Raw genomic sequence first — 20,581 nt, 5'->3', positions numbered from 1 at the left:
TTTTTTAAAAGTATTTGTTTATTTATTTATTTTAGTTGTAGTTGGACACAATACCTTTATTTTATTTAGTTATTTTTATGTGGTGCTGAAGATCAACCCAGGGCTTCCCGCGTGCTAAGCAAGCACTCTACCACTGAGCCACAACCCCAGCCCAGTTATTCAGTTTCATAGTTAAATTTACTTGCCTGAGATCCTGATCATTCCTGGAATGTCACATAAAAATTGACAAAATATCATTCCAAGAGCAAGTAAATATGATTTGGGAATCATTTTAACCTATTCTTACTAAATAACTTATAAAAATGTCAGAATAAATAATCAAGAGTCAATAACATTATTTGTAGCCACTGGCAGAGTATGTAAAACTACCCATGTGGATTTATTAAAGTTCACATGTCAGGAGAAAAATTACTAAATCCAATTTTTTTTCCTCCTTTTTGAGATGGGGTCTCACTATGTTTTTGAGGTTTGTCTCAAACTCCTGAGCTCAAGTGATTCTCCTGACTCAAGTCTCCCTAAATCAGCTGTGACTACTAGCAGGTCACTGGTTTCTGACCAAATCTAATTTTTTATGACATCATCATAATGTTTTTAATATACCTAAAGATTTGACATCTGGGTTTGATAGTAAATGAACCTGAACTAAAATGCATTATAAACTAAAAAATACTTTCATTAGACATTTAGTAGATGATATCAACTATAAAAATAAATGTAAGAAAAAATTAAATGTTAGAACATAGAATCATAAGTAGTTGACAAAAAGCCTTAACTTAAAGCCAAAATCTCAAAACACAATTTAGATACAACTTTTTAGGACTCTTTTATAAAGGTCTTCTCAGTGTTAAAAATCTGAGTGTTTGCTAACACTAGAATTCATTTCCATATTATTGAGACACAGAAAACTTAATAGGCAGCTTCTAAATTAAATTATAAAATCAAAAAGAACATACACACACACATACTCAACTATATGCATTTGCTTACATTTTAAAGGGAAGAACAGACTTAAAAAAACTGTTTAAAGAACTGGTGTATTGCTCACTAATATACACTTGTCAAGCATGCATAAGGTCCTGGGTTTTATTCTAAGCACCATCACAAAAAAAAAAAAAAAAAATTACAATATAGAGTTAAGACTTCTTTTTTGGTGCCGAGGATTGAACCCCAAGGCCTCACACATATTAAACATGCATTCTTTCTATTCCAGAAGCCCCTAGACTTCTTTTAATATGCTTTGTTCTACCGATGTGGTTTCAAAATATTAAATAATTTTAATAAGATTATTTTTTTTCCAGCACTGGGGAAATAAAAACAAACCCAGGGCCTTGCACATTCTATGCAAGTGCTCTACTAGTAAGCTATGTCCACAGCCCTTTGTATTTTATTTTGAGAATGGGTCTTGCTGAACTGCCCATGTAGACCTCAAACTTCTGGTCCTCCTGCCTCAGGCTCCTGAGTAGCTGTGATTATAGGCATGCACCACTGCACCCAGCTAAGAAAATAAATTCCTAAAAACTAAATTAAATATATTAACATAATGCTATAACCAACTGGTAGCACAACCATATAAAGACACTGTTCCAAGTGACCCTAAAACACACTAATTTAATTATACATCCCTAAGGATAATAACAATAATTTTAAAAGTTTTAAATAAGAGTTTTCAGCACTGGGGTTGTGGCTCAGTGGTAGAGTGCTTGTCTAGCATGTGTGAGGCACTGGGTTCAATTCTTATCACCACATATAAATAAATAAAATAAAGTCCATTGACAACTAAAAAATTATTTAAAGAAAAAGAGTTTTCAGTAAACATACTGTTATGGTCATGTTGGTATTATTATTGTTATTATGAATACCAGGGGGTAAATTAAATAAAGATATTGCAGATGTTGAGAGTGGTTAAGCATGCTTGAAAGGAAAAACAGATATCAGATCAAGGAGATTCAGTAAAAAACCTTATATCCCTGGACCTGAATTGGAAATTTAAAACCACACTGTTTTATCTTTAAATTTTACACAAATTAATTATGGCAATGATCATCAATGGCTGCTAACAGCACAAAAAGAAAAACATTTTGTACCTCCAGAGGAAAACAAATATCATACCAATTTATACAAAATATACAGGCACTGTAGACATGGTCACTGTAATCCCAATGATGTGGGAAGAGAAATGCAAGTCCGAGGGCAGCCTCAGCAACTTAGCAAGGCCCTAAGCAACTTAGTAAACTCTATCTCAAAATAAAAAATTAAAAGGCATGGGGATGGGGCTAGAGTTGTAGCTCAGTGGTAGAGCGCTTGCCTCACATGCGTGAGGCCCTGGGTTCGGTCCCTAGTACCATATAAAAATAAACAAATAAAAATAATTTAAAAAAAAAAAAAGGAATAGGGATATAAGACAGTGGTAAAGTGCCCCTGTGCCCCTGGGTTCAATCCCCAGTATCAAAAGCAAATGTATATATATTTATAAATATAAATATAAATGTGTGTGTGTGTGTGTCTATCTACAGGGACAGTGGTACACACCTGTAATCCCAGGTACCAAGGAGGCTGAGGCAAAAGCACCACAAATCCAAGGCCAGCCTGGGCAACTTAATGAGACCAGCTTAAAACAAAATTTAAAAAGTTGGGATGTAGTTCAGTGGTAGAGCACTTGCCTAGCATGTGTGAAGCACTAGGTTTAACATCTAGTACCTCAAAAAATAAATACTGAAGAGTCATCAAACTACAATATGATATCTATTGACTTTCAAAACAAAAAATAAACTTAATTGGTCATGTTCTGCATAAATGTTAAAGCTGGGAAATAGAAGTATCAGGTTTTATATGCTCTCTATTTCTGAATATATCTGAAATTCTCCAAATTAAGATAACAAAAACATATGAGCCTTCATTCTTCCTCCCATTACTGACCCTCTATAATCATTCAAAGCACACAGAATATGTTCATACCATTATTTTTATCAGAGCGCTGGGGGTGGCTATTGACAGGATTGGGTTCTCCATGTGTTGCCCAACGGGTATGAGCTATTCCAAGGTGTACATCAAATTCTATATCCAAATCCATATCTTGTTGTTCTGAAGAAGATAAAATAAAAAAACCCAGTATTAAATAATGCTACAGACAACCATTCATGTTAAAAACACTGGAGAAAATAGGTATAAGGGAAACATATCTCAAGATTATAAAGGCTATATATGACAAACCCAAAGCCAACATCATACTGAATAGAGAAAACTGAAAGGTTTTCCTCTAAAATCAGGAATAAGATAATGGTGTCCACTCCCACCACTCCTATTTAATAGAGTTCTCGAAACTCCAGCCAAAGTAATCAGGCAAGAGAAGGAAACTAAAGGGATTCAAATTGAAAAAAGAAGTCAAACCATAATTGTTTGCTGACAACATGATCCTATATCTAGAAGACCCCCCAAAAAATCCACCAGAAGACTTCTAGAGCTGATAAATTAATTCAGCAAAGTAGTAGAATACAAGATCAACACTCATAAATCAGTAACATTTCTATACTCCAATAGTAATTCAGCTGAGAAAGAAATCAGGGAAAACCATCCCTTTCACAATAACCTGGAAAAAAAAAATCTGGGCATTAATCTAACCAAGGAAGTGAAAGAACTCTACAATGAAAACACTGAAGGAAGAAATCACAGAAAACCTTACCTCAAAAGATGGAAAGACCTCCCATGTTTTTGGATAGGCAGAATTAATACTGTCAAAATGGCCATATTATCAAAAGCAATATACAGATTCAATACACTCCCCATCGAAATACCAATGATATTCTTCACAGAACTATAAAAAATAGTCTTTAAATTTATTTGAAAGAATAAGAGACCCAGAATAGCCAAAGCTATTCTGAACAAGCAAAGTGATGTAGGAAGTATCCTAAGACTGAATCTCAAATTATACTACAGAGTTATAGTAGTAAAAACAGCATGGTATTGACATCAAAATAGATGTGAAGATCTATGGAACAGAATAGAAGACAGAGAGACAAACCCACATACTTACAACTATCTGATATCTGACAAAGGTGCAAAAAAAATATGCTGGAGAAAAGACAGCCTTTTTTTTTTAAAACATGACAGTAGAGTATATTTTGAAATATTATACATACATAGAATAAGTATAACTTATTCCAATTAGGAGGGCTTGGCTATTGTGAACTTAGCTGCCATAAACACTGAAGTGACTGTATCACTATAGTATGTCAATTTTAAGTCCTTCAGGTATAAATTGAGGTGTAGGATAACAGGGTCAAATGGTGGTTCCATTCCAAGTTTGACCCCTAAAGCTCAAGAAATAAAACCAAGAAGCAACAAGTGGAATGGCCATCAAATTAAATAGCATCTTCATAGCAAAGGAAGTGATCAAGAACATAGAGAACCTATAGAACAAGAAAAAAATCTTTGCCAGCTACTCCTCTGACAGGCAATTAATATCCAAAGTATATAAGAAGTCAATGCCAAAAAAAAAAAAAAAAACCACAAATAACCCAATTGATAAATGGTCAAAAAAAAACTAAACAGGCATTTCTCAAAAGAAGAAACACAAATAGAAATATATGAAAAAAATGTTTAACATATCTAGCAATCAGAGAAATGCACATCAAAACTACACTAAAGGGCTGGGGACATAATTCAGTTGGCAAAGTGCCTGTCTCACAGGCATAAGGCCTGGTGTTCAATCCCCAGCATCACCAAAAAAAAAAAAGGTACTAAAATTTAACTAAAATCTAGTTAAAGTAGCAATTGTCAAAAACACAAAAAAATAATAAACTCTGGTGAGCATGTGGAGAAAAACACATTCATACATTGTTGGTGGGACTGCAAATTAGTACAATTACTATGGAAAGAGATTCCTCAAAAATTTAGGAATGAAACTACCATATGATCCAGCTATTCCACGCTCTGGTATTAATCCAAATGAACTAAAATCAACATACAGGTACAGCTACTTCAATGTTTACAACAGCATAATTCACAATCACTAATTATGGAATCAACCCCAATGTGTGTCAATAGATGAACGATCAAAAATATGATATAATATACACAACAGAGTTTTACTCAGCCATAAGTAAGATAAAATAACAGTGTTTGCCGGTAAATGGATGGAAATGGAGAAAGTCATGCTAAATGAAATAAGCCAGACTCAGAAAAATCAGAGTCCAGTGTTTTCTTTCATGTGAAAGCTGGAACAAAATAAGAGAAAGAAGACAATGGGGGAGGGGGCTGTAGGGGAGGGGGCAAGGTATCATAAAGATAAGGGGAAGATCAGTGGAACACAAGGAGAACAAGAGGGAGGGAGGAAAGAATTGGAAAAAGGAAGAAATATGGAATGAATTTAAGAAAATCATATTATATACAAATATAAATGTTCAAAGGGTATTTCACCTTTATATGTAGAATATACCAATCAAAAATAAATGAATAAAGGAGTAAAAGAAAGATCAACACAGAAGGGAGAATAGGGGGATAAAGGGGAGGGGGAAAAGGGGTAACAAGAATTGAAATTAAATCCCTACATGTGTTATTTTGTCAAAATGAACCAAAATACTATGTATAATTACAATGCTCTAATTAAAAAAAAACTACATATTTTAAAAAATAATGCTGTAGAAATGCTAGAAGCTATATTAAATTATACAGCCAGGCAAGGTGGCACACGCCTGTAATCCCAACAACTCAGGAAACTGAGACAGGAGGATCATGAGTTTAAAGCCAGCCTCAGCCATAGTGAGGCACTAAGCAACTCAGTGAGACCCTGTCTCTAAATAAAATACAAAATAGGGCTGGGGATGTGGCTCAGTGGTCCAGTGTTCCTGAGTTCAATCCCTGGTACACCACCTCTACACCTCTGCAGAAAAATATACAGTAGTTCCACTTTGTCAATAAGGGATAGATTTCAAGTGTTCCTCCCATCTCACCCACCCTGTGGATGGCTGATATTGCAGATAGTACCAAACCCTATATATACCATGTGTTTTCCTATATATACATGACACACAAACTTAATACCTTTTCTATCTTAACTAAGCACTTATCATACACTATGGCCATAATTTTTGCAGTTTGAGGAGTGACAGAAAAACTGGCACAAATTTCTCTTTTCTTCTTCATAATTTCACAGATTCATCCTTACTATAGATGTTAGCAACCTCTGCTTACGACTTTCCTTTTTTTGTTAAGGAGAAAACTAACATCTTTTATCAAAAAAGTATTTCATGGCTTCTCTTTAGTATGTCTGAATTGTCAGCATCATTACTCTTATGTTTTGGGGCCATTATTAAGTAAAGTGAAAACCACCAAGTGAAGACACATGAACAAGGGCACCACTAAAAACAGCTTTTGTCCTACAAATAGCCCTTCCTTTCTCAGGTATGGCAGTTCTGAAGCTACTTCATTTTAAGACACTGAGCTTGCTCTGAACCCTATGTAACTACTTTCCTTTCCTAGTTGTTATGATCATTTTTAAAGCTCATGTACAACTTAAAGCCAATCCAAATAGTAACAAAAGAACTTTTCTTCCCTTGCTTCAACTTTAAGAATCATTATCCTCAAAATGGGTTCCAAAATATGCGGTATTTAGTGGGGAGAGGGGCAAAAATCAAACTAAGTACATTACTGTGAACTTCTTCATCCAATGCCTTAACTTTTCCTTTCTTCTTAATGAGTTGAATTTTGCAGGCATTGGCTTCCCAATCTTTGTCATTGCCTCCATCAACACCCACACCTAAGACACAAAGAAACAGAACAAGATTTAGACATTGGCTATATCCAAGATTATCAATATGAAGCAAAATTCTTAATTTAAAATTATTACATTTTCAAATAATTCATTTATCAATTTAACATTTACTAAAAACATATTAGGTGTCAAATAACATGATAGCTGCTTGACACAAAAATGAAAACAAGGCTGGAGGTGTAGTAGCTCAGGGGTAGAGAGCTTGCCTAGCATACACAAGGCCTGGGTTCAATTCCCAGTATCAAAACAAAAGAAAATGACTTCGGTTTCTGTACTCAAACTTCAAAGATTGTTAAAAAGATAGATAAGGAAAACAGTGTATTTAAGTTATAATAAAAGTACTACAGGTTGTGATTGGAACACAATGGAGAAATGGAGAAGAGGGGCACATGCCTTAGAAGGCAGATAAGGAGGGAAGGTCAAGAAAGCATTTCTAGAGGGGCTGGGGTCGTGGTTCAGCAGTAGAGCGCTTGCCTAGCACAGGCGAGGCCCTGGGTTCGATCCTCAGCACCACATAAAATAAATAAATAAAGATATTGTGTCCAACGACAACTAAAAAATAGATATTATTTTAAAAAGCATTTCTAGAGATTCTACTTAAATTGCTAAGGAATTTGAAAAAAAAAATGCCCTAATGGTACTGGGAAACCACTCATTTCAAGCAGAGAAATAATAATGGCAAAAATGGGAAATAATATGGCAAAAACATTTGATAAATTTTCTCTGGAAATGGTGTAGAGGATGAGATGGAGAGGGAGAAAAAGGATAAAGCAGCTACCAGAAGATACAGTTGCAGCAAAGCAAAAATAAAGAGAGCCTGAATTAAATAGTGGCAATGATGATAGGGATACTGAGAAACAGAATACCCTGAATATGAGGTGAGAAAGGAGAATTCTAGGACACCACTTAGGCTCAAAGAACTTTTTGAATGATTATTGATAAAAGGGACAAAGAACAGAATGGAGTGGGTGAGAAGTGCTATGTATTCAGTTCAATTCTGAATATACAAAGTTCATAATACTGTCATCTGTCCAGAAAAAATTTCTAGGAGGCAGCTGGAAACACAGGTTTTCTGGCAACTTGGGAAATACACCTGGATTAAAAATACATGCAGATTCTAAATCACCAACACACAGGAAGTTGATGTAATCAGAGCTCACCCACCAGTGAGCCAAGGGAAGAATCTTACAGAATATTCATATTTAAGCAATAGACAGAAGGAGTCTCTAAAACTGACAGAAAATAAATGATCAGCATCTATATGAAAAGATACATTGTCAGAAAAGCTAAGAAAGGAGGATTTCAAGAATAAAGTAAGCAAGGAGTTGACTTTCTATTACTAAGGGAAGTTAAGGAAGATAAATGCCCATCCCATGTAGCAATGTTAAGTGTACAGAAAAGAGGTCTAACCCTGCTATCCTTAGGAAGGCCTGCTCTCAAGGTGGCATGTGGCTGGCATTTGAGAATGTGCATTTCAGGATTCTTGCCACCTGATGGAGTAAGAGTGGCTTGCAGTGCCTAAACTACTCATGCAAACAATGTAGCTTATGCAGAACATCTGCTTTTCTTCTGGGAGTTGAGAATTAGACAATTGAAGCTTATGTGACCACCTCCCAACAAAAAACCTTGGACACTAATGAGCTTCCCTGATAGACTTTTCACATGTGTTGTCACAAATTGTTGCTAGAAAAATCAAGGGCATCCTGTGTGACTCCACCATAAAACTCTTGGAAGCTTGTTGTGTCTGGTTTCCTCTAGACTTCACCTCACATACCTTATCCCTTTGCTTTGTATTCTTTTGCTATAATAAATCACAACCATGAGCCATCCTAAGGAAGCATGGAATCTGAGGGCGGTCTTGTGGACCCTCAACATAAGGGGGAACTAAAGTCAAACATAAGTTGCCAGAAAGTTATCTTTATTTGGTTTGCCATGTATATAAAATAGAAAAATCTCAGATCAGTTTATATGATAAAGCATGGATCCATGGAGAAAAAGAAAGTTATAGGAAAGAAAAGATTTATACAGTAAATCTTAAACTTTTTAAGGTGAGTTACAGACTCAATATTTTATTAAAATCAACAATTCTGTTCCCATGAAGCTGTACCATATGATTTGTTTTTATAGAAACACTGTTAATAATTATATAAACAACCCTTTTAAATATGATAAAATATAAAAATTCTTCAGAGTTGGATTCATAAAATTTTTTAAAAATAGCCATTAAATATAAATATAAATAATAATAAAAAATAATAATAAATAAAAATAATAAATAATAATAAAAACACCCTATTTCGATCAAGAATCATGCAAAACCCATATTTTTTAAGAAGGAAATACCTGCAGAATCATATCCTCTGTATTCTAATCTCTGAAGGCCTTTGATTAGGGTCTCCAATATTTCTCGTCTTGTGCGAGGAACATGGTAGTTTAAGTATGCAAATATACCTGCAAACAAACAAATATTTAATGGAAAATTCTGATTAATAAATTAAAATTGACATAATTATGCCTGGGATGTTCAAAAATGTTAAGCTAGATTTTGTTTTCAAAAAAATCATCCAGGCATAGTGCCAGAAACCTGTAATACTAGCTATTTGAGAGGCTGAAGCAGGAAGATCTCAAGTTCAAAGCCAGCCTCAGCAACTGTGAGACACTAAGCAACTCAGTGAGACCCTGACTCTAAATAAAATACAAAATAGGGCTGAGTATATGGCTCAGTGGTTGAGTGCCCCTGAGTTCAATCCCTGGTCCCCCCCTCAAAAAAAGTAATACATTTGAAGATTAAAAATGAAATACAATGATTTAACACCAATTTGTTAAAATAATTTAAAGGCTAATTATATAAAACAAACTGGGGATTTGGGATTTTTTGTTTTTAAGAGATGGTGTCTTACTATGTTGCTCAGACTGGCCTCAAACTACTGGGATCAAGTGATCCTCCTGCCTCAGCTTCCCAAGTAGCTGGAACTACACGAATGTGCCCCTGCTCCCACCTAAAAATAAACTTTTTTTTTTTTTAAGAGAGAGAGAGAGAGAATTTTTTAATATTTATTTTCTTTTAGTTTTCAGTGGACACAACATCTTTGTTTGTATGTGGTGCTGAGGATTGAACCCGGGACAGGCGAGCGCGCTACCACTTGAGCCACATCCCCAGCCCCTAAAAATAAACTTTTTAAGGTGAGTTACAGACTCAATATTTTATCAAAAAGAAGATTCAAAGTGATGTAGCTAGCATTAAATCCACTGTTTTAAAAACATGAACTCAACAGCAGCCTTTTACTTTGATATTACTTCTAACTCCAATTTAATTGGTTTAATTTGGTTAGATGTATGAATCTTAAAATCCTAAGTACATTTTTCAAAAACAGCAAAAAGATCTTCTAAATTGATACCCAACCTCCCCCAACTTATAAAATTTTAATTACTTCATAAACTAATTAAATTCATACCAAACATTTGTTACCTCATTAAAAAGTACTCTTGGGTTGAAGAAATCCTATTAATTCCTTTAATTCATGTGTATTCCCAAAGTTTTCCACTCTACTGCCCTGACTAAGCTTCCCCTTCTGTGAAATGAACAGCTTTGAAATGGTAACCAACAGGTTTCACAGCAGATGCCAACAAATTATTAACTGGTTGTGGCTGCAAACTATCAATGAAAAGGATTCAGTGGCCCTATTTCCTGAATAGGAAGGAAAACCATGACAGATTTAACAACATCTATTATGTGGGGTGTAAATCAGGTCTAATATTTCCTACCTCTGATATTTGAGGATAATAACTACAATCCCCATCCAGCTTGATATTCTGAGATTTCTTCTGAGATTGCTTTGGAGACATTCATGATCCATTAGACCCCCCTTTTTTTGGTGGTACGGGAGGCTGGACCCCAGGCCTTGAATTTAACACTACCCATACCTGCTACCACTGTATCCTACCTCTGAGCCACATCCCAAATTTTTTTTAAATTTTATTTTGGACAGGGTCTTGTTAAATTGCCAAGGCTGGCCTTGAACTTGTGCTTCTCCTCCTGAGTCTCCTGAGTTGCTGGAATACAGGCACGCCCTCCTACTATTCCCTGCTTTCAGTTTGAACACTTTTTAACATCTCTACAGACTATACTTCTCTTCTGGGCCTCATTTTTTTGTTAAATAATTTACATGATTTTGTTTGCATACATCGTACCTACCAAATTAATTTTCACAGTACATTATTAAAGATTAATAATAGCAAAGTAACAAAATATTAACATTTTTCTATAAAACCACAATGTTATCACTCCTAAGAGATCATCATCACCTAAATTGGTAAACTTAACAAGACTCTGTCCAAAATAAAATTTAAAAAGGGTTTGGGATGTAGCTCAGAGATAGGACACAGTGGTAGCAGGTATGGGTAGTGTTAAACTCAAGGTCTGGGATCCAGTCTCCAGTACCAAAAAAATACAATTTCCCAAATTTTCCCTATTATCAAAAACATATATATGTCTTTTACAGCTAGTTGTTTATTCTAGGATTCAATAAGAATCATAACTCACATTTGAATCTGGAATAGTCTCTCCCTAACTGCTCCATTTTCCCCAAAAGAGGGCAGGGCCAATTTTCTTGTTGAATGTATCACGGTTCAGGATGGATCTAATTGTTTCCGCAAAGTTTGGATAAAGGAGTTCTCCTATCCTTTGTATTCCCTGTAACCTGGAGGAAAGTCTATAGGCTTAATTGAATTAGAGGAAAAACTCAATCAAGGGGCTGGGGCTGTAGCTCAGTGGCAGAGTGCTTGCCTCCCACGTGTGAGGCACTGGGTTTGTTTCTTAGTACCACATAAAAATAAATAAATAAGGATACTATCTCCATAAAAAATATATTTTAAAAAAAAACTCAATCAAGAGCAGAATGGTTTCCAGGGCTATATATGTATATTGTTTGCTGGTTCCCTATTAGCAACACTAAGATTCATGACTGGTTTAAGGTAAAGACAATCAGATAACTGAACTAGTTATTTTGAAAGCATATTCAAAACACTTTCTCCAGCTTTAGAGATATGCATATTTTCTTTCTTTTCAGTTCAGATAATGATGCATTTCCCAATCAGTGTCATCTTAGGTTCAGTGAAACACATATATCAAGTTCCAACTCAAACCTGTTTCCTCTTTTACAAATAATCATTTCAATCTTTATTATTTGGTTTGCTATTGGTAAAAGAAAAGAAGAGGATTAAAGGAAGCAAAAAAAACAAGACATGTTTTTCCTGACATTATCTAGGAAGGAACCGAAAGGAAGAAAAGGATGAAAGGATACCATGACATGTGTAGAGAAATTTTCTAAGATCAAAGTAATAAAGGTATATGAAGAAAGGGGATTAGCTAAGCCATATCTAGTTAGGAAAATGGGAACTAAGGAGTTGAATCTGTCAGTTTTACAGACCTGCCCCTTAACAGCACTACTGGCCCAAGACAGTCCACTTGCTAAGTTATCTGCAATTTTGGGATGGCCCGGAAAATATAACAATAGCAAATAACCAGCTAATTAAGCATGTAGGATGTGTTCACAGGAAGGCATTCATACTCAAAATGGTGCTTATAAGAACAGAAATCACTAGGGCTGGGGCTATAGCTCAGTTGTAGATCACTTGCCTAGTATGCCTGAGACAGTGGGTTCGATCCTCAGCAACACATAAAAATAAACAAATAAAATAAAGGCATTTTGTCCATCTACAACTAAAAAAATATATATTTTAACAACAACAACAACAATAAGAACAAAAATCACTAATTATCCTTATTTTTAGGCCTTTGACTTGTCTTATCAAATTTACCAATGAATAAGGACTGAAGATATAGCTCAGTGGCAGAGCATTTCCCCAGTAAGCATGAGGTCCTGCATTCGATACCTACCACTACAAGAAAAGAAACAAAAACTTCCCAATAAACACTTGTGATTAAGGAAACTACAAAGTCTAAAAAGGTCAATCTCTGGTAATTAATCCAATACTACACAAAGTAGTTGTACTCATAGGAGATTTTCTACCTGCAAATCAGCATGCTTTTTCAGAGAGTAAGTTTTCTTATTAACAGTATATAGTTTATTAAAGCAGATTCTTGTACCTACAGGTATCATTTTTAGAAATAGCAACTAAAACTACGTGACATAAAAGCACTATGAACACCCTGCATAAAAAATTTCATAGGCAACCTACTCTCAGACCTACTCTTGTTGTAAGCAATCTGGTTCCAAATAAAGACTGTTAAACCTGAATATAACTTAATTGACTAGTCAAGGTATTAGCTAAGTCTGGCTCAATTTATGTATTTATGAATAAAAGATCTTTGTCACTTTTTCATTGACAGCTTCAACATTCTGGGACCCATACATTGTAACCTCTTAGTGATAAGTTTCAAATTCATTCCCTAAATTTAATACTTTCTGAATCTTAAAAGCCATCTACAATGCCGCTTAGCTTTAAATTATTTTTTCTTATAATGCAGGTTACATATTATTAAAGACTTAAACAGTACAAATGCTATAGAATGTAGTATGAAAATCATTTCTACTTCTGCACAGGTTCCAATAATCCCTTTCTCATACACATCATGCCTGTCCTTTAGCTATGAACTTTTCTACATTTACAAACCTTGATGTACACAGTGTAGAGGGCTTTTTAAAAAAAAAAAAAAAATACACGAATGTGATGATAGCATACATATTGTTCTGTACTTTTTTAACTTAAGATGTTGGTGATCTTTCTATGTATGTACAACATGTACTTCATTCTACTTAATATTGCATTCTAGTATATAGTACATTTATCATTTTTTATATAACTACTTCCCTACTAAGATTTGTCTGAGTCTTTGCTATTAAAATGATGCAAATAAACTAATACACATCAATCTGATGCTTATCATAAAACTATTCAGCATTATAATTATGCAGTCACATTCTACATGTGAGATTCCTTTTTAAAAAAGAAGTACTATTTGAGATAATATTTTTTCTTTTCTTTTCTGCAGTACTGTGAATTAAGGACCTCACTAATTCAAGGCAAACACTCTATCACTGAGTTACATTCCCAGCTCTTTTTCATTTTGTTTTGAGAGAAAGTCTTGCTAAATTTACAAGGCTGGCCTAGAACTTGGGATCCTCCTGCTTCAGCTTCCCAAGTGCACTACTGCAACCTGCTTAACATTTTCAATAATCCTAAAAACAAAGAAAAAATTACAACAGAGTAACACAGTGAAGAATTTCAGTTACTTCTGTGGTTTTTAAATTGCTTTATATCTTTTTTCCCCCTATTTACAAAACTCTGGTTTGGCTTGGAGTATGGCTCAGTAGTAGAGCACAGGCTTAGTACATCTGAGATTCTAGGTTCAATCCCCAGAATGTGGGGATGGGAGGTGCTGGTTCAAGTCTCCACTCCCTTGTTGAAACTGTGTGTTGCACTGGATGGGGCTCCAAGACACCTATCTTGCACATTTAATATTCTGGAGCTCAAAGCACTGTTAAGTCCTAAAGTTTCTAGTAACACACTCCCTCATAGTCTGCCTAAGTGATCATCTTTCTCAAGATAAAAGCATTTACTTTCTCTCACAAGTCTTCAAAGAGTCCATCTATCCTTCCCATTTCTTTCTGACTATTCACATCATACTACAACTTTTTATCATTCTGCCAAGTCAGCACCTTTGGGACCACTGTGCTCTTATTACTGAGTCCCAACCCTGTATCCACCTACGACAGACATGCAGAACTCATCCATTCATTTCAGTCCACTTTTATATGGGCCTTCCCAAACTGTTGACCAATCCTGTTAATTCATCCTTTGCCTAACTTTCAAACTTCCCCCACATATTATTTTAGAGTCTAGAATACACATTACTCTCCAATCCCTATTTCTCTCTTCTCAGCTTCTTTCTCATTTTTGGTAGATTCTCACTATAGAATTGAAACCTTCATCTTCATTTCTAATACTATAATATGCTATGTACCACTCATCCTTCCCTAAACATTCAAGAGAGAGACATTATCCCCCATACCAACCTCTGAAGCTAGCCTCTCCTATTTGTAGCTCTTGATGAGTGATTCCTCAGCTTTACAAATACAGAACATTTTGTGCGCTAATTTTTATTATTCAATGATCTAGAACAATTTTTATTCAACTTACAGACATTGTGTACAGTATGAATCAAGCAATGAATACCCTGTAATGACTTCTCAGTTTATAGGTCAGGAACCATAGCTCAAGAAAACAACTTTTCAACATTCCTAAGGGACCCCATTCCCAAAATATTCCCTCTTTGTTATTGGTATTGGCCACCCTTTTATTGAACACAAACTTGGGTCCTTCCACCTTCATATGTGCAACTTCTCTGGTGATTCTCTATAAACAAATCCAATTAACTTCTGTCTGAATATTAAACCATGAATGACAGGCTGGGGTTGTAGCTCAGTGGTAGAGCATTTGCTTAGCATGTGTAAGGCCCTGGGTTCGATTCTCAGCACCACATAAAAATAAATAAGTAAAATAAAGATATTTTTTAAAAAATCATGAATGACTTCTGGCTGGGGGATATCCCAGTGGTAGAGAACTTGCCTAGTATATTCAAGGCACTGGATTCTATCCCAGCAGCGCGCACACACACACACACACACAGCAACCCACATGCATGCACACACAAAATGACCTTCTTCTCCTTTTGCAGACTCCCCAAGGCAAGATACTATCTGGACTCTTTTGCCTTTAACCACTCTTCTTTGGTCTCTTTTCCTGGAACCTACATCTCTTCCATCAACACCCCTGGCAACGGTGGTTCTCAATCTATTTCTGACTCCATTCACAGACCGGTAATAGATGCCATCAATGATTACCTCTCATAGAACACTCTCCACCAGCCAACACTATTTCTCAAGCTAAGAATCATGCCCCATCATTAGGAATACTCCTGGTCTAACACAGATACCTAAAAGGTCTCTCTGAGTCTCTGAATTTCTACTTTCCTCTTGTGGTCTATAATATGATAATGAACAAGGACTGTGGATTATCACATACAGCTATTCCATGTGTATTCACTTTGCTTCCCCTGTCTAGAAAGCAATTACTTGAACTCCCTTGCTTTAGTCAACTCTCCAAAGGACAGAGTGTCAAGTATAAAGATACCACTTCAAATATCTTCAAGTATCTTCTAACACTTTCTAGGTACCTGAAATATAGTCAAGAATTTCCAAACCACAGAAACAGAATACTATTTTGCAGGATACTAAAAAAGGATGAGGAGGTTTTATTAAAAAAGTAATTAAGAATACTGGGTTAAACTAAACTAACAGGTTTGGGGACTTTTTAGAATCCTTAATCTTACTAATCATGAATCTCAAAGAGCAGTTTTCCCAAATAGGTGTGTAACATACAAGACCCTTTCCCATTTTTACTGTTCATAATCAGCACCTATTAACTTCTCCCTTTCTAAGGAACAAAACTGAGGAAATGCTTATTAAGCAATTAATTATTTTCTCTCAGAACTTCTTTATATCCAGTATTCCAGTATGATTTCTAACGATGTTAATAGTACTGGTTTTATGACTCATCCTAACAGCCAGTCTCGGAATCCTTCAATTACTTCCAACTCTATTACATGATACAATTACCAAAAAAAAAAAAAAAGAAAATTGATACATCTCAGGATACTTTTAAATTACAAATTCCCCCATTGCTTTTGAGTAGAACCTCATTTGCAAAATTTACATATAGCATCAGATCAGAAGGGTAAAATTCCATGTTTTTAAAAACAGCAAAAACCTATGAAAAGGTTTAAGTAGCAGTTTAAGTGACCTGATACCCTCTCAGCAAAACCAAACGTAATACAAATAAAAAGAATCAAGTGTATTACAAAGAACCAAGAATGAAAGATAAAATATTTTGAAAAACAGGTACCCTATTATTTTCTGAGAGATTCACAATCCTTACTTTTAACCCCTTAAAGGTTCTAAGCCCCCCCCCCCAAAAAAAGTGCCACACTGTTGCTACTCAAATCTGACTGACCACAGGATCTCTTTTTTTTTTCCAACAATCCAATAAAAAGTTACAAACATGTTAAGTTTTATCAGTATATCTGATTGAAAAAAGAATATCACAGAAACTCCAATCCTTATTTTTCTGCTTCAACATTTTATAAGGTTGAAACAAAATAATCTTTTAGAAAAACTAAACTAGGCAACAAGTAATCACAAGGTAAATTACTTTTTTTTCCCCCCTACTGGGGATTGAACCCAAGAGCACTCTATCACTGAGCTACATTCCCAGTCCTTTCTATTCTTTATTTCATTCTTAACAAGACATAACTCTTGCTTAATTACAGAGGGTGGCAAACTTGTGATCCTCCTGCCTCAGCCTTCTAAGTTGCTTGATTACAGGAGTGTATTACTGCACCCAGCCTCAAATATTTAGAAACTTCTAATGCTTCCATCTATTCTCATTTCCACTCAATTTTTCTGACCAAATTTCACTTCGGTGATTAAGCTATGGAAGCAAAATAAAGGCAAACTCTCACCTTCTTAACAGTTAACTTTCAGAATTTGCATTATAGAGGAAATAAATTCTGGACCCCACCTGGAATCATGTAAAACTATGGCCAGGGTTATAAACAGGACCTCAGAAATGCCTAAAATGTTGTACTAGCTTATTTATTCTTTATAATGGGTTTTCTCAACAGTAAAACTCTGCTGAATGGATATTCTATATTGGCTTTGCGAAAACTGTCAATATTTAGTCTCCACCCTGAAAGTTTCACCCTTATATAAACCTTTCCTAAATCAGATCTTTTCTGTCTTTTTTTTTTTAATCTTATATTACTTTGACACCCTTTTTTCCTGGAACAAGATGAGGAAATGACCTGCAATCAGAATACCAGGCATATAACTCATCATTCAAAAGCAGTTAAATGCCATGAGCACAACAGGGATTAACCACTTTGCAAATTCACTATTTCACAACTCCAAACTAATTATGTGTTTTACAAAAACCACATAGACATAGCAAAAGTATAACTGATTCCGAAATCAGCTCAACTCTATTAATTTCAGTAAGCTATTTATAGGCATTTGTTTTTATGTGTTTTTTTAAAATCAACTCTAAATTTAAACCTGCTCCTCATTTTCAGAAGCTGAAATGAACATAAAGTTAAATATAGGAAAAATATACACTAGTGAGTACAATCCACCTCCTGCTCAGTCCCTTCATGCCAAAGGCTGCAAAGAGTAAGTTTCCCAAGTAGCTTCAATTCTATAACAATTGTACTGCTCTTTAAAAAGTGTTCTGTCTTCTAGGATTAAAGTCTGTTGTAAATTTCAAAATGAAAAGTAAAAATACAATTCTTTTTATTGACAATGGTTTAAGTACATCCATAATTTAAGATTCCATTCTGGGGGCTGAGGTTTTGGCTCAGTGGCAGAGCACTTGCCTGGCATGTGTGAGGCACTGAGTTCGATCCTCAGCACCACATATAAATAAATAAATAAATAATAAAGGTACATCAACAACTAAAAAATATTTTTTAAAATATTCCATTCTGGAAATGTCAACACTTTGGGGTAATAAAACAACTCCCAAACATGGAATAAAAGGGTCTAACTTTACTTTTTAACTGTTCTAGGAAAGACACTCGTTAAATTTTTCATAGCGAGTATTTTAAATGGGTGCACATGCAAGTGATAACATGATGTGCGATCTATCACCAGGGACATTTCAGGGGCTCTTACACCAGGGGATCAGATCTAAGCCTACTTCATCAAGTTATTGATTAGCAATGGCTTATGTTGAGACAGGGAGTGGCAGGAAGTAAGACCATATATAATGTCATTGTTGTAGCTCTAGCTAGATTTAGTATCTGTTTTCTATTGGGCCTGCTTGAAAGAAAGAGAATAAAATTAAGGTTTGTTTTTGTTTTTAAAGAATGCAAGATAAGTTCAACACATGCCACTCGATGTTCTACAGGTTGCCTCACCTGGTGAACCCTTTTACAGACACCCCCTTCACACCCCGCCTTTCCTTCAGCACTCTCCTCCTTTTTCCCTATAGGTATTTCTCGCTCCTCTTGGTTCCTTCTATGCGCAAAGGCTCCCCCTCCGGCTCCTGGGATCGCCTCTTGGGCCCGCCCGCCTGCCTCTCAGGTGTCCTCCTCCGGACCACCACTGGGACTCCCGCCCCCGCGACAGCCGCAGCTGCCACCTCAGGCATCCCCTTGCCTTATCACCCAGACTTCGTACCCTCGGCACTCCCACTCCCACCCGGCGTCTCTGGCCTCCGCGGCGCCCGCACCGCACCCCAGCACCGCCCCGCAACACGCCCCCCGCCCGCGGCCCCTTACCACACATGCTGCTGGAGGCGCGGTCCGCAAGGCCAAGGGCAGACAGCTAGCGAGATTCCCGGGAGCACACAAGAGCTCCAGAGGCGGTGGACAAGCTCGGGGGCGGGGATGGCGGCGACACGACTCCCTCGAGGATGCGACGGCGGAGGTAACTATAGCCTCCTCGCCCTCCCAGGCTCCGCCAGCAACCGCCGCCGAGCCCCGCCCCTCGGCGCGCAGCGCGCCGCCGCCGGCACTCCCCATTGGGCCGCTCACGCGCCGCTCACGCGCAGATACCGCCCCTCGCGCAGCCCCGCCCCCAGACCCCACGCAGGCGCTGGACAGCTGGCAGCGAAGACGTGGCAGACTCGTGGCTGCATCCGCCTCAGGTTCCTGGAGCCGCCTCCGGGCTAACTACCCGACCAACCCGGCGGTAGGGGAGGACTGGGCTCCTGCGAGAAATGATAGAAGGAGGAGGATGGAAATGCTAGCAAAGCAAATAACTGCCCAAGCTCCGAGTACTGGCACCCCACGAGGCAGGAAAGAGGAGAAAGAAAGCAAAAGACTTGGAAAGGAGATCGTGGGAGACAGACAAGTCAGGGTGGGTAAAGGACAAATAGCTGAGGAAAAACTGCAAATGATTAGAAGAGGTGAGGAGAGGAGAGAGAGGTACCAGAATTCTTGACTGCAAATCGCCATTCAGGTTCGGGCAGTCTTTCTGGTGACAGACCTTTCAGTTCCCAACTTAAGATCTGAGTAATGTGCTTGACCTCTAAAAGCCCTCCGTACCCATCCATCGCCTCCCTAATCCTCAGTTTATTTCGGAGAGAGGAGGAATGGCAGGCTCAACTATCCAACACTCTGCGCCTGGACTTAAGAGAGCTGGCCTTACTCTGCTGGCCCACCTGAGAGGACTGAAAACTGGCCGTCAGCACGTTTGACTCATGAACTTTTAGTCCTATAAATTAATATACCACCATTCCTGCCAAGAGAGACTTGATTAGAGAGGAATGTTTCTGAAAAATCATTACCTGCGCGTTTGCTTCAGGAAGATTTAAATGGTATCTTTAGTCAAATGTAGATAGTTATCAGATTTCTATTAATAGCTCTAGAATCACATCAACTTACATGGCACACAGAAACCCTGGTGTTCTGACCGCGGTTGAGGCAGCCCTATACACTCCAAGAGGCTGAACATGTAGTTCTCCAACTGGACCAACAATTCTCAGTTCTTTTGCACATTTTGGTTACTCTACTGGAGTCCCCCACACACACCCCATAACTGTGTAAACGTTGCCTCTTCAAGGAAACCTTTTTTTCCCCTCCCCAAACATAGAGACATGACTTAAACTCTGATTCTTTGAGCTGCCACCTTTAAAGCAACATGTTTCTATATTTTATGATTCTTTTAATATCTCCTCACTAAGCTACATAAGTTTCTTGAAGTTAGAATGAGTATATAGCCAACAACTAGT

General features: G+C 36.9%; 1 protein-coding gene across 2 annotated transcripts in view; it reads right to left on the bottom strand.

Moving 5' to 3' along the window:
- The window catches only part of Gfpt1 (glutamine--fructose-6-phosphate transaminase 1), a 69,233-nt gene extending 49,905 nt beyond the window's left edge, over window positions 1–19,328 (bottom strand). For both annotated transcript variants that reach the window (XM_058575064.1, XM_046432290.2), the window contains exons 1-4: window positions 19,128–19,328; window positions 9,113–9,220; window positions 6,647–6,754; window positions 2,956–3,081 (exon numbers count right to left, since the gene is read on the bottom strand). In XM_058575064.1, the coding sequence (XP_058431047.1) occupies window positions 2,956–3,081; window positions 6,647–6,754; window positions 9,113–9,220; window positions 19,128–19,134 (349 nt within the window). In that variant the 5' untranslated portion in view covers window positions 19,135–19,328. The remainder of the gene's footprint in view (window positions 1–2,955; window positions 3,082–6,646; window positions 6,755–9,112; window positions 9,221–19,127) is intronic.
- Window positions 19,329–20,581: the final 1,253 nt, after the last annotated feature.

This window comes from Marmota monax, unplaced genomic scaffold, assembly GCF_021218885.2.
Source record: "Marmota monax isolate L192 unplaced genomic scaffold, Marmota_monax_Labrador192_F-V1.1 WCK01_AAM20220418_F8-fsc00106, whole genome shotgun sequence".
Lineage (NCBI taxonomy): Eukaryota > Metazoa > Chordata > Mammalia > Rodentia > Sciuridae > Marmota > Marmota monax.
This window is presented reverse-complemented; position numbering and strand designations above follow the sequence as displayed.